Consider the following 13,725-nt stretch of genomic DNA (forward strand, 5'->3'; position numbering starts at 1 on the left):
GTTGGACATAACATTTTTGATTTTTGGTTTTTATCTTTGCTGTCAGCAAGAAGACTGTAGTGCTGCTGCATCTCTTGCTAGTTTTGTGTACTGTGGAAGCTTTATGCAGCATTTAACTTCTCAGATTTTGTGTGTCATTCTATATTTGTAGCAAAAAATTAATCCTTAAGGTAGTACCAGAATAATAAACATTACACTGCTGTATATAAACAAAGGCTAGATTCTATGCTGAATTGCATCAGTTGTTATGACAAGGGCTGAACTTCAGCAACCCCAAAAAAATATGGTTTGCAATTACCAATAAAAATGTCAAATCCTCCCAAACATGCCTATGGAACACAAAAGAGTCAACTGTGAGCAGCAGAGACTAACTTGTTTCTCAAAACTGTGGGCAACTTTTTCTGTTAATCGAGTATTCCTTGTTTTAGGCATTTATCTCAAGGAGGGAAATGCACGGCATCAGTAAGAGTGGCCCTTTTAAATTGCATGAAAACCCTGCTTGAGGTAATCCCAGATTTTCTGACATTCATTAGCATAGTAAATATTTATTTAAGATGTACTTTAAAACAGTGTATAAATATCTTCTACATATTGCAGTGTATCTTCTCTACATTTTGAATCACAATATTAATTTTCTTCAGGTTGATCCTCATTGCAAGTGGGCAATCCTTAATGTGAAAAATGAAGATCTGCCTGTGAGTGATGCTTTCCCATATTTCCTTGCAGACAGCCACCATCAAGTTCGAATTCTTGCTGCAAAGTCAATTACCAGGTGATAATGTAGATACCTTTTCTGTTTGTAAGAATAATGCTTAATTTCAGTTAAGTTGATGTCACTTCTGCTACTGTATAGCTGTTCTTTTTGATACTTCTGGAACTGCAATTTTGTCCGAATATAAAAGCCTGTCAAATTTTGTTGAAGTGTTCCAACTTTACATTTCGATTATTCTGTGATGTGAGAGATCAATATATAGAGAGAAATGCTCTGTAAGAAAATAAAGAAAAATCTATATAAGGCAATTAAGACAAAAATAATTATTGGTATGCACAACATACAGTAATTCTGTAGTGTTATGCTAATAATTATTGTTCTTTTTTTTTTAAGTTTGTTTCAAGATGTGAAACAGAGAGATTCTTCTGGAATGTCAAGACCTCTTCCCCTGAAGCTTCAGCAAAAGGCTTTTGAGAATGCATACCTCAGAGTTCAGGAAGGAATGAGCAATCTGGTACCAACATCTAGTCATTAGTTTTGATATTTTGAATAAAATTATATTACTACATTTAGTTTTCTGAAAAATTAATTCTTCTGGACTTCTGGTAATCTGAGCTCATGAAACAAAGTGATAGTCAGGGAATTCCTTTCATATCCAGTCACTCACGGTTTTGCCCACATTAGAAGTCTGTGACTTTGTAAACTGTATGTTTCAGACTGCTCTTCTTTATCATACTATTTGTTGTTGGCAGGTTCAGTGCTGTAACACTTAGGAATCATAGAAAAATGTAGCCTCAAAGAAAACATATAAATAATGAATAAGGAGCAGTGTAAACTAAATAATGTGTTTACACAGTATTAAACCAGATATGTAAACTTCAGAAAGATCATGTTTCCAGTGGTATTAAAGCAGTGATTTTCACAAAACTGACATCTGCTTAAAAATTTGAACTATTCAGAAGAGGCTTCAAGTGAAGGAAATGTTACACTTCAGTGCAGTGACTGGAAATACAACAGTGTGATGTAGTACCGTGGAATTTCTTAATTTTTCTTTTAGTGTCTTTCACTTTTCCTCCTTTTTTGCTACCATGTTAAGTCATCTACTTAATCTACATTTTCCCTTTTTTTTCTGTCATGCTGTTACCTACCTGCATGTCACTTCTCATCCCTTTGCTGCAGCCTTGCTGCTGAGGCTTCATGTCTCTGTCATCTTTCTCATCCCTCTGTACTGTCACCTCCAGCTCTTTGTCATCGTCTGATTTCTTGCTTTAAGTCCTTGTTCTGTCCCCTCAGCTTGGTGGTGTCTGTTAGCTTTTCCCCTTTCATTGCAGTTTCTTGTAACTTTTATTTAAACTCATCACTTGTCAACACAATGCCTGTTAACAGGGGGAGAACTGCATTTAAATAGCAAGACAGTTCTTCCCTATATGCCTCAAGGAGTAAAAAAAATGAGACTTGACTTGTTCAGCACTACTTATGTCAATGCCCTTAATTTTAAATTATTTATACTGATTTATTAACTAGGAAATTGCTTTAACAGAATATTTGCTCAAGGTCTTCCTGATTTCTTACTGAAGGTCAGGGGTAATGCAAGTCCTGAAGATCTTTTGGACAAGCAGAGTAATGGAAAAGCAGTTTTGCTGTTGCTTATAACCATGGTTCTGTGCTGCAGCCCAGTCTGTGAAAAGCAAGCTCTGTTTGCTATTTGCCAGTCTGTGAAAGAGAATGGATTAGAGCCTCACCTTGTGAAAAAGGCAAGTCTGACATTTCATTTGATATTTAGGTTATAAATTAAGGTTAGGTTAAGACTGGAAGACTAGAAGATGTTTTGCTCAGTACTGAAATTTGTTAAGTATTGTAAAGGTATAACTAATGTGGTACTTATATAACTGAATTAATTTGTCTTTATATTTAATGACTTATAATGAAATCAGGAAGATCAATAATAAAATCATGAAGAGCAATTGTAATGGTAAATTTTGTGCGTTCAGAGCCTAGATTTGAAATACAAATAGACTTTTATACGTTGAATATTGCAGATCTAATTTTAAAAAATCATTCTGCCCAGAGGAAGCAATTTTTTTATGTGGAAAATATGTAAAATAAATGCATTGGAAGATGGTATGTATCTGGTGGAATTCTATTTTGAAGTTCACAAGGGTGTACTGAAATGATTGCTGTTTATACTTCAGCCTTTCATGCCAGTAATTTTTTAAATGCACAGGTTTCTTTTATCCTTTCTATTCACTGCTTCCTGTTTTTGCACACAGTCTGCACCCTGCAAAATGGGTACTGGCCATCTTTTCTTAATGCCTATGGGTTAGTTGTAGTTCCTTGATTTCACTCTTCTGAGATATGGCAATACAAATAATAAAATGGCTTATGCTAAACAGGGGCTGGGTTACACAAATATTCATTAAAAGGCTGGAGGGTACACGTGGAGATGTAATATTGTCAGTTTGCCATAATAGCATGGACTCTCTATGCTATTTTTGCATTACTTATTCATGAATTTCAGGTTTTGAAAAAAGTGTCTGACATTTTTGGCTATAAAAGTATAGAAGACTTCATGACATCACATTTAGACTATTTGGTGATGGAGTGGCTAAAAATAAATGACACTGGATATGGCCTGTCTGCGTTTCCTTATGTTCTTCTGAACTATGCTAGCCTTGAGGAATTCTACAGGTAAGTTTGCTATAGAATGAAAGTATTAATTAGATTTTATGTACAATCATGACACAGGGTCTCAAATTGCTAAATGTAGTAATGCATCAGGATTTTGTTGTAAGGTGATGTTTTGAGAACTTTTGAAATGTATTCCAAGCATCATGTATGCTATATTTATGCAAGTAAGATTTTCTTTTTTTTTTTGTGTATGTGTAGCAGTAGCTAAACAATGATTGGAAGTTTAATTATACAGTAGAGGAATGGTATTTACTATATGATGCTCAAGGTTTTTTTAAAAAATATTTTTAAATAAGGATATTTTGGAAATGTATTTACTACATGTAGGTCTTGTTACAAAGTTTTGGTTCCACACCTGGTGATTAGAAGTCAGTTTGACGATGTGAAATCACTTGCCAACAAGATTGAGAAGGACTGGAGACAAGTTCTGGCAGACTGCTTTCCAAAGTTACTTGTCAATATCCTCCCGTACTTTGCCTATCAAAGCCATGAAAAGAGTGAAGTAGCAGAGCAAAGAGCAATGGCTTCTAAAGTCTATGATGTGCTTAAGGATGAAAACTGCTTAGGAAAACAGGTATCCATTTCAAATGTGTAAATTGAGTTCTATGGTGTTTAACAGACCAGAAAGAAAAAATTATATATTATGTAAATAGTTCAAATTATAGGTTCAAAAGTAGTATTTTATTGAATTCAAACTAGACAAATTTTATCCCAAGGATTTCAAAGAGCTGGTCAATAGAAACTTTCAGGCAGAAAGTTGACTGAAGCATAGTTTTTTCATAATGCGATACATTTTTTTTACCGTTCATTGTACAACCCTTAGTTTTTCTGTTGTATATTTGTCATATTTTCCTCTTAAAATATTTTGTTAATGCTTTTGAGGAGCCATCTTCTCCAAAGGCAGACTATGTTGAGAACTAGTTGTAAAGTGAAACTTCTTTTTTTTTCTATATACTGTAGGGAAGCAGATTGTTCTACCTGTGACTGCCATAGAGAAGCTTAACCAGGCTTAAATGATTAATTAATTGTATGTCATGGGTGATGGAACAAGTAGAGAATCTAGACCAGAAGTAGGCTTTCTCAGAAGCCAAAGAAATAATTGTGGCTGTAATACCTTTTTCTAATTAAAATGCTATTTTTCTTCTTGTAGCAAATGGACAGTTTATCTCATAGTAACTTGCCAGAGATTGTGGTTGAACTGCTGATGACTTTACATGAACCAGCTGGTAGCACAGTTGAAGAAGGGTCTGATCTAAGTAAATATATAAGGTATGTACATGTAGATTTTGTAAATGCTGAGTGTGTTTGTACAACATTGTGCATTAAAATTTGCCCTTCAGGCATAAGAAGCGGTAACCCTGAAGCTGAGAGGGTTTATAGTGACTAGTAATGATTTATCATAGTCATACCTCCTTACTCCTCAAGATCAGGAGGAGAAGCTGTGTAATACTGCAGCTCATGGAAGGAATGAGCAGTGGGCCAGGGAGTGCTGTTGTATGGTGTTGAGCTGGACTGTTGTGGCACTGCCAGTTGACATAAGTTCATATTTAAATGGACTGCCCTCTGTAAAAGTGGTCAGGTTTTAGTCTCTAAGTTAAAGTGATTTTATGGTTTTTAATAACTTGAAGTCATGGAGAGGGTAAGTGAACTGTTTCTTAGTTGTTCTTGCAGTGACAGCTCCCATCTTTGGTAAGGAGATTGGTTAAGCAATGACAAATAAACAAACTCCTAATTAAGAGAAATAGTCTAGTGCCATAAATATCTTCTTGTTTATTACCTTTTCAGTCTTTGTTGTTGTCCTAAAATATCCCTATGTGCATAATAATTTTTTAGATTTTTATTTTCACATACAAAATTTTTTGGAAAAACATTGCATTTTGTAAAGTTCTTGAAGAAGATACCTTTATTGTAAAAATAGTAAGTTGAAAGAATCCGAAGCATTTCTCCGAAAATCTGCCAAAAGTTATATGGCTGAGAATTTAAGAGCTCTTCAAATAATTGTTTTGCAGTGAGTTTATTAACTGTGGTGTCTGCTTGTAAACAAAGCTCTTCTTTTTAAGAAGGAAATGGTAAGAATAAGAGTGATGAAACTTAGTTTATATGCTTTTATTACTACCATGATGCATTTCTTTTCTTTTTGAGGTCACAGAAAATTTCACTACCCTGTTTTTCCGCAACCAAATTGTTCCCACAATTACAAAATGCAGATTTACCCATGAATTTTAACTAGATTTTTGTGCTAAGTACCTTAGATGAGACATATGTATGGGGTTTTAACAATGTGATCTTTCAAAAATATGTAAAAGAATGTTAGAAAGTACAGTTTTGAAAGCTACTATAAAGGGAACAACAAGCAACTACAAAATAAGATGCGTGTCACTTTTCTGAATGCTTTTGATGCTTCTTACTGAAAGCAGATATTTTCTAGGAATTAATGTTATTCATTAATATTCACTTATTGAATTAAATACAAATGGTTTGACTTTTGAGAAGAAAAATATAAATATCTTTTTTATTCATTTAGAGAACTGGATCCTGCTCCTAATCCACCTCATTTTCCATCTTACGTGATTAAGGCAACCTTGGACCATATTAGCAACTGTCATAAAAGCAAGTTAAAAAGTATTGTAGCAGTTCTTTCTAAAAGCCCTGTAAGTATTATTATGTATAATGTAAGAAAATTATGATTTTTTTTTTTCCTGTAGAATGCAAAATTTTGATATTGGGTACCCTTTAGTTAAATTAGTCATTGTCATCATTTCTTTGTAAAGAAAATAAACAACCTTAGACCCTTTTCTATTCATTTGTTTGCCTTTTGAAGTGGAAGATGTCCTAAATTCAGGGACAGAGTTATGTGCAGTATATAATTATATTACTTAATTATTATATTATGCATGTAATATGTCTTATATAACTGTGTAAATTATGTAATGATATGCATTATATAACACATATAAAGTAGAGGAGATTATTTTAAAGGTTGAGAAAATCTCTGTGTACCAGGCACAATTTAGAATGGGGCATATTTGTCACATGTCTGAAGAATGTTTTAAAATAATTATATTTGGTCAATTTTAACTAAATACAGACTACAATTAAAATATAAAATTTACTTACTTTTACTGACAAGGTGAAATTTTATACTTAATGGTATTTTTTGACACTTGATTTTCACTTGTTAAAGGCAAATATGAAAACATAGGAAATTATACAACCTTATAAATCATAAACATATTAATGTCTTCTAAGTTTCTTCCTTAGAAATGTATCTGTTTAAAGTTACGCTGTTTTATTGCGTATGTTGTCAATAACTTCCTTTGCCTACCTATAAATACTCTAAAAATAGGAAAAAAACTTTTCTAAATCATGTTTTATCTAAATCTTTTGATTGTAAAAGTTAATATTGCCAGCTAGTGGAGTAGTTTTTTTAAAATGTTACACAACTTGCCTAGTATTTTTTAAGTTTACTCATTTAACAGTTGCAACCTGTACAGCTGTGTTCTGTGAAATATTGCATCTTACACACATGAACATTATGTTTGAAAAAGTACAGGTTGAAATCTTACCTGATGTATTCATGGTTTTTAGGTAATGTTTCTCTGTTGATAGACATTGCCATAACTGTTTGGCTTTCTGAAAAATGTGCATAGCATTTCTCATGTGAGGGGAATAAAGAAAGGAAAATTAAGAGGTTATATAGCTTATAGTCCTGTTTGGAGAATTGGTTTCTCTGTAGGCTTTTTGTTTGCTTAAAGCAGTAAAAATAATGGAGCTTTTTTTTGCCTATTTTAGGTTTGAAGTTTTTGAGGTTTTTTTCTTGATAGCTGTATTAACATTATGAATAATTTTTTTACTCATATTTTATTCATTTTTTAGGATTCATTCCAGAAGATCCTTCTAGCACTCTGTAAGCATGCATCAGATACAAAAAACATGTATAAGAAACACAGAGTTCTTACAATTTATCACTTGTTTGTTGGTCTGTTACTTAAAGAGATCAAAGACAGTTTAGGAGGAGCCTGGGCTTTTGTCCTCCGAGATGTAATTTACACCCTGATTCACCACATCAACAGCAGGTAAACAAAGCAATTATCTCTAGTTCTTCCTGTCTGTGCTCCCTTGCTTCTGTAACCTTACATTCTGATATTGCTAGCAGATGTTAATTAATCTGTCATATTAATTATAAATTGCTAAAATTAAAAATCAAGTTGCTATTTTTTTATAATTTCAGAATTTTAACATTGAACTCTTACTAAAATATGGAATGTTTCGTGCTAGCCTTGTAGTTAGATTTTTGCTGTATTGCAGATTTTGTATCTGTAATAGGTGATCAAATTCTAGAAATAAGCAGTGTTAGGAGATTTTGATGACAGAGTGTTTAGGAATTTCAAGCATATGGGATAAAAATTAAAAATGGGGAATTAAGTGCAAAGTAAGCGCATGTCAAATAAAATGTGCTTATTGAGTGTTGACATTTACAGTCTCAGCACTAAGTACCTATAGCAAGTGAGAATTGTACATGTTATCTTAGCTTGCCTTCAGATTGAGAAAACTGGTCCTTCATCAGGTTAAAATTTAAGTGGGATTCTCACCTTTTGGATAAGAAGATTACAGATACTTTCTTGCTTGAGCTTAAACTTGGGGTTTCCCAGACAGTTATTAGCCTACATGCCTCTGAGTTTATGTATAAATTGATTCCTTGGCTGGTTTGAAGCATTTCATACCCTGAGATGTTGAAGAGATGTGTGGATTTTATAGTAAATGCCATTATTATGGCATTATTATTCTTATGTTGAACACTCAATTGGGGCAGGGGCTGCTGCTGCACTGGAGAGCAACACTTCCTTTCAGAGGGATTTCAGAATTGAGCTAAATAAAATCCTGAGAACCTGATCTGAATTTGAAGCTGACACTGCTTAAGGGCGGAAGCTGCACTACATAATTTCCAGGTGTCCTTTATAGCCTGATTTTTTTTAAACTAATGGTAATTTTAGGTACAGAAGGATTCATAGAGCATGTTTTCTATTTTTTTGTGGTTATGTCAAGACTGTCTTGACAAAAAATAATCTAAAACCTTTCTGGGGATTTTATTTTCTTTTTGGTGTATATTTTTTAACAAGATTTTATTCCATTTTATAAAGTGAGCAGTCAAATTCACGGTTTCTGTTTCTCTGTGTCTCCTGAACTAAGTCTTTAGAGCTGATTCATTGAGTTGATAAATTTTAAAGTTTAGAATCAATTTATCCTGACTTTATTTTCCTTTTCCCTTATTATTCCTTGATGTATTAAGTGTTGACACTTGAGACAGTGCCAGTTTGTATTTCTTTAATTCCACTTTGTTTCCTCTGACAGACCCATCATAATCAGAGACATATCCATGCGCAGCTTTTCTCTCTGCTGTGATCTTCTGCATCATGTTTGCCACACAGCAGTTACATGTTGCAGTGATGCTCTGGAGACCCACCTTCGTGTTATTGTAGGAACCCTGATACCTCTTGCCATGGACCAGTCTCAGATTCAGGAGCAGGTAGTTTTGTGATGCTGCTTATGCCTTACCTGTTAGTTTTCTAGTTCATGTTCACTGTTCTTAAGGCTTCCTCTGTACTCGTGTTCAATTTTTATTCCTTTATCCTATGCTTTGTAGATTTATATAAAACCTGTTATTTTGGATGTAACACTATGCTTTTAACTTTTTTAAATGCAACTTCACTTTTGGTACTACTGTTTTGTCAAACAGTACATCAAGCAGCTAAATAACTCCTTAAAACACTCTGTGATTTAATGGGAAATACGATGAAGACCTTCGGTACAAGGTGTCTAAAGGACAAAAAGGAAATATATGCAGAAAATAGATTTCAATAGTTCAGCTATTAATTTAATAAATGAACATTTTAACAAATATAGCACATAGGCCTTAAAAGGGAAACAAAGCAGTTTCTGATGTGTGACAAGCATTGTTTCCCCTCTAGTGTTGCTTTTTATGTTCATTCTGCTGGGGTTGAAAATATAAGAGGATTCAGAGATTTACAATTAGTAGCTGTAGATCAGAAGAGTGTGCCTGTTGCACTCCAGTCCTCATGCTGCCTTCTGGCTTAATCTGATTCCATTGTACCATAGGCATCCGCATGGTTGCACTGCAGCCCTTTGCTCTCCTCCTCCTTGTACTTCCAGTTCGGCTGGAGGGGTGTGCCAACCCAGCTGAAAATAGCCTGGCAGTCTTGTTTCACAGCTTCATGATTGTGATCAGATTTACAATATGTCTTTGTAAACAGTTGCACATGCACATCTGCAAAGGCCACGTGTCAGGATATCCCTGGGCAGGCATAAAGTGGAGAGGACAGAAATTTCTCTGAATTGAATTGGAACAGATGTCAAATGTGAAACCTTCTCATACTCAGACAGGGATGTCCACCCTCTGGTGATCACTTTTCAGTTTCTTCCTTTTTGTTTCTTCTTCTAGCATTGAATGGAGGCTAGTTGATAATTTTCAGGTAAATACAAATCTTTAAATAAAACCACTCATCATTTAGATTTAAAACTCCTCAAAGGTGCTTGGATTGAATATCCAGGTGCACTGATTTTTAAGTAAAGCATAAAAACAATGTTTTTCCGAAGTGGTACCTCTTTGACATTTATTTAAGTTGTAGATACATCGTTGTACAAATTCTGCCAGAGTTTAGTGATTTGGTAGTAAGGTATGATATATAAATGTTTGTATAATTCCAAATTACCAGCACTTCAGTGAGAACACTAAAGTCATAATGACACCAGAACTGCTTGGGTGCAGTGTGTTGTTAAATTATTGTGACTATCACAGAAAATATATTGGCCAGCATTTGAAATCAGCTTCATCAAAATACAGAACCAAGCGGCAGGCTGCGATAGTAAAAGCTTTGATTTTTGTTTGGGAGAAGGAAGAGAAAAAATACCCCACCATTTTAGAAAATAGTGATTTCCCCAACTTTTACAACTTTTAACATTGTAAGTAAATTACCTTACTAGTTTTATGAAACTTAGAGAAATACAAACTTTATAACCTGAGTAAGAAATGCGGCTCAAAAATGTTCCTCTATCTTTTTTGGTTTTCATTTACATTTTATGTTCAGGTCCTAGGATTGTTGAAGTACCTGGTGATAGATAATAAGGATAATGAAAGTCTGTACCAAGCAATCAAGTGCTTAGATCCTTTTCCTGAATACCCAGCTTTTAAAGATTTGAGAGCAACTCAACAGAAAATAAAATACAGTAACGGACCATATTCTCTTTTGGAGGTAATTACATTTTAAAATGCATCTCACAGCATAGTGGTTTTTGTAATGCAAACTTTCCACAGAGGACTAATTTTCTTAACTATAGTTTAAGTTTAAATGAGACATGGATTTTTATTGCTGGTTTCAGCCATGGAGATACTTGTAGGTCTCCATTTGTACTTTGCATCCACATCGTGAACTTGCTTAGAGCCACTTCTTTACCTGAAGCCTTTATTTATATGCTATGTATGCTTAATGCAGTGCTGTTTTGCAGGAAATTAATCACTTTCTCTCGGCTGGGGTTTGTGATTCACTGCCCTTAACACGGCTTGAAGGACTGTATGATTTGCGCAAAAAGTTGGAACAGTATAAAGATCAGATGAAAGATCTCCTGAAAATTTTCCAGGGTACTCATATCTTATTATGTGTTTTATTTCTTTTCTACCTGATTTTAGGTGTTTAATGATGTACCCTAGTCTAATTTGACATGGAATTTTTTTTTGTATGTTTAACAATGTAATCATATTAGAATTTGACACGCAGAGTAGATTGACATATATGATTCATAATCATAAATATCAAAAAGCATCAAAAATATCTTTAGCAAATTGAATAATAAGTAAATGAGATGTTACATGGCAGAGAGGATAAAATACCCTTCAAGCATTTGGCATGGGTCATGTATGATTGTGAGTGACCAGGATAATGTAGAAGTACACTGATTTGTGGTTGCTTAATGTGTTTTCTTGTATAGGAATTTTACTCCTCTTTTAAATGAAATGAAGCTTCAATTTATTAAAGGCATGTTAGAAAGTAAAGCTCTCAGAACAAATAGTAGGATTTAGTTTAGTTGAATTTTGACATGTGCCAGGATTGTGTTTCAGCCCTCAGTCCAGACTCAGTTCCTTCCTAATTTTGTTTTCAGATAATTGTGCCAGACCATTTCACTTTTCTCCTCTACATCAAGTCTTCACTAGCTTGGGTGCATGACAGGAAGATAAAAAGAGATTATGTGATTAATTGTAAACAATTAATTTTATTTGGGGAATTGTAATGTTGTAAAGCCACGGTGCAAGTGCATTTTGGCCCACACATCCTGTGTATCATTTACAATTTTACAAATACCTCTCTTTGAACAGAGGTAGTGAAAGGGCAACATGCTTCTGTGGAACAGCTTCCATCAGAGGAGAGCCTTGTAGGATTGGAAAAGAGATTGAATAGGAATAGATAGAGCTGTATGGACTGGTGAATGGAATGATGAAGCATAGTAGGGCGTGCTTACTACTTTTATCACAGTACAAGAACAGATTAAATAATCTGGGAGCAGTTATACAAGAGAAACCATGTAATTTCTCAAAATCTATTCACCATGGCACTTAATACTACTTACTATGAAGATTAACAACATAACTGACCTTAAAATGAGTTGGATATATTTTATAGAGGTTATTAGGTGTGAAGATATGCTCAGGCAAAACCTGAGAAGTGTTTTCTCTTGCTTTGCTGGAAATGGGCTGGCAAGCTTAATGGGGCTTTTGCCTTATAATAAAATTCTGTTGAGCACTTAAAAGTCTATTATTCTATGTATTCATTTTTCTAAAGATGTAAGGTAAGCATAAAGTCTGATTCCAGATTTCTACTCCAATCTGTACTTGTTTTAGAAGTACTACTTTCATTTTTTTTTCTTCCTTACACTGGCAATTCATCATATTTTTCCCTAGACCATTTTGTTTGGAATGTTTATTTTATAAAAAGACGTCAGGCAGGGAGCAAATATATAAGGAAGTACCCATCTTGAGAGTTTATAATTTGGTGAAGTTGGTTTGGGAACTGAAAGCTACTCAAATTCTTAGAAATTCCTGACAGAAAGCCTAATTTTGAGGTATTTCTTGAGTTTAGATTTAGAACAGAATGATGACATTAGCTTAAGGGCTGTTAGTGGAGTCACACAGTATGACTTTACTATTTCAAATAGTATTCTTACACCAACTTATGCTAATATTTAATGTATTTAATTATCATTTTTTTGCATCAAAACACTGAAAATAATAGCATAGGTGCATTCTAGTTTGGGGGATTCTTTGGCTTATTCAAATGCACAGACATTTTTCCAAGCCATGAAGAATAAGAAAAAGGAGTAATTTAGCTGATGTACTGTTTAATGCCATCTTGCTTCAACGTCAGTGATACATACATATTGACATTTGTAGTAAAAGACACTGAAGCAATGTTTTCTTCTAATAACTTCTATTGCAAATATACTGACATGCTTGGCATCTATTTTTCTTTTTGGATGATAGAAAAGCCAGAAGATTCTGTAATAGTGAAATTGGTGGTGAGCTTACTGCAGCTGTCCAAGATGGCAGTTAACCATACAGGAGAAAAAGCAGTGCTGGGTAAGTTAATTAGACCCACAGGTAAATTATGGCTGTCATTGTAAACACCATACTGAAACTGTGGTTGTTCTCAGTGTTACTTCTCACTGTGCTTTCCACTTCAACACACTTGCAAAGTATGAAGGAAAGAGCAGGGAAATATATATATTTTTTTTTCTAATGAACATTTAACATCCCTTGTTAAAAATTATTTTCAAGGTCACTTTTAGTTTTGTTTTTTTAGGTTTTTTTCAGTTGTGTGTTTTGATAAAATACTTTTGATAAAATACTGGAAAGCAAATGAGGAGACAACCATTGATACACATTTTTATGTAAAATATGGATTAATTCTTGCTGAGTTTGCAGTCTACTGTTTGGGCTCACACAGGCTTCTGTTTGTATTTATCATACCCTTTAGGGATTGAAAATTAGTAATTCTGACCTTTTCCATTTGCCAGTTTATGGCAGAAGCAAACATAAGAGACATATCTGATATAAGCTGGAAAATCCAGAGCTATAGGCACTCTTAGAAAATTGAGTTAAAAAGCATAACTATAATATTTATGAGTCTTAAGCTGCAAAATTTGTTCACATGTAATTTTAATCATAAAGCTTCTTAAGTGATTATAAATGTTTGCTGCTTTTTACCCCATAAAAGTATCAGTTCTAAAAGTAGGGTAAGACCTTGTTTTAGTATGTA

General features: G+C 33.9%; 1 protein-coding gene across 4 annotated transcripts in view; it reads left to right on the forward strand.

Annotated features, from left to right (window-relative positions):
• Positions 1-13,725, forward strand: part of ATM (ATM serine/threonine kinase) — a 58,004-nt gene that overhangs the window by 13,758 nt on the left and 30,521 nt on the right. For all 4 annotated transcript variants that reach the window (XM_030270356.4, XM_030270368.4, XM_072927657.1 and 1 more), the window contains exons 21-33: positions 429-504; positions 642-772; positions 1,106-1,226; positions 2,290-2,466; positions 3,231-3,400; positions 3,728-3,974; positions 4,551-4,669; positions 5,925-6,051; positions 7,277-7,476; positions 8,753-8,927; positions 10,507-10,671; positions 10,925-11,057; positions 12,951-13,046. In XM_030270356.4, coding sequence (XP_030126216.4) covers positions 429-504; positions 642-772; positions 1,106-1,226; positions 2,290-2,466; positions 3,231-3,400; positions 3,728-3,974; positions 4,551-4,669; positions 5,925-6,051; positions 7,277-7,476; positions 8,753-8,927; positions 10,507-10,671; positions 10,925-11,057; positions 12,951-13,046 — 1,937 coding nt within the window. The remainder of the gene's footprint in view (positions 1-428; positions 505-641; positions 773-1,105; positions 1,227-2,289; positions 2,467-3,230; positions 3,401-3,727; positions 3,975-4,550; positions 4,670-5,924; positions 6,052-7,276; positions 7,477-8,752; positions 8,928-10,506; positions 10,672-10,924; positions 11,058-12,950; positions 13,047-13,725) is intronic.

This window comes from Taeniopygia guttata, chromosome 1, assembly GCF_048771995.1.
Source record: "Taeniopygia guttata chromosome 1, bTaeGut7.mat, whole genome shotgun sequence".
In the NCBI taxonomy this organism is placed as follows: domain Eukaryota; kingdom Metazoa; phylum Chordata; class Aves; order Passeriformes; family Estrildidae; genus Taeniopygia; species Taeniopygia guttata.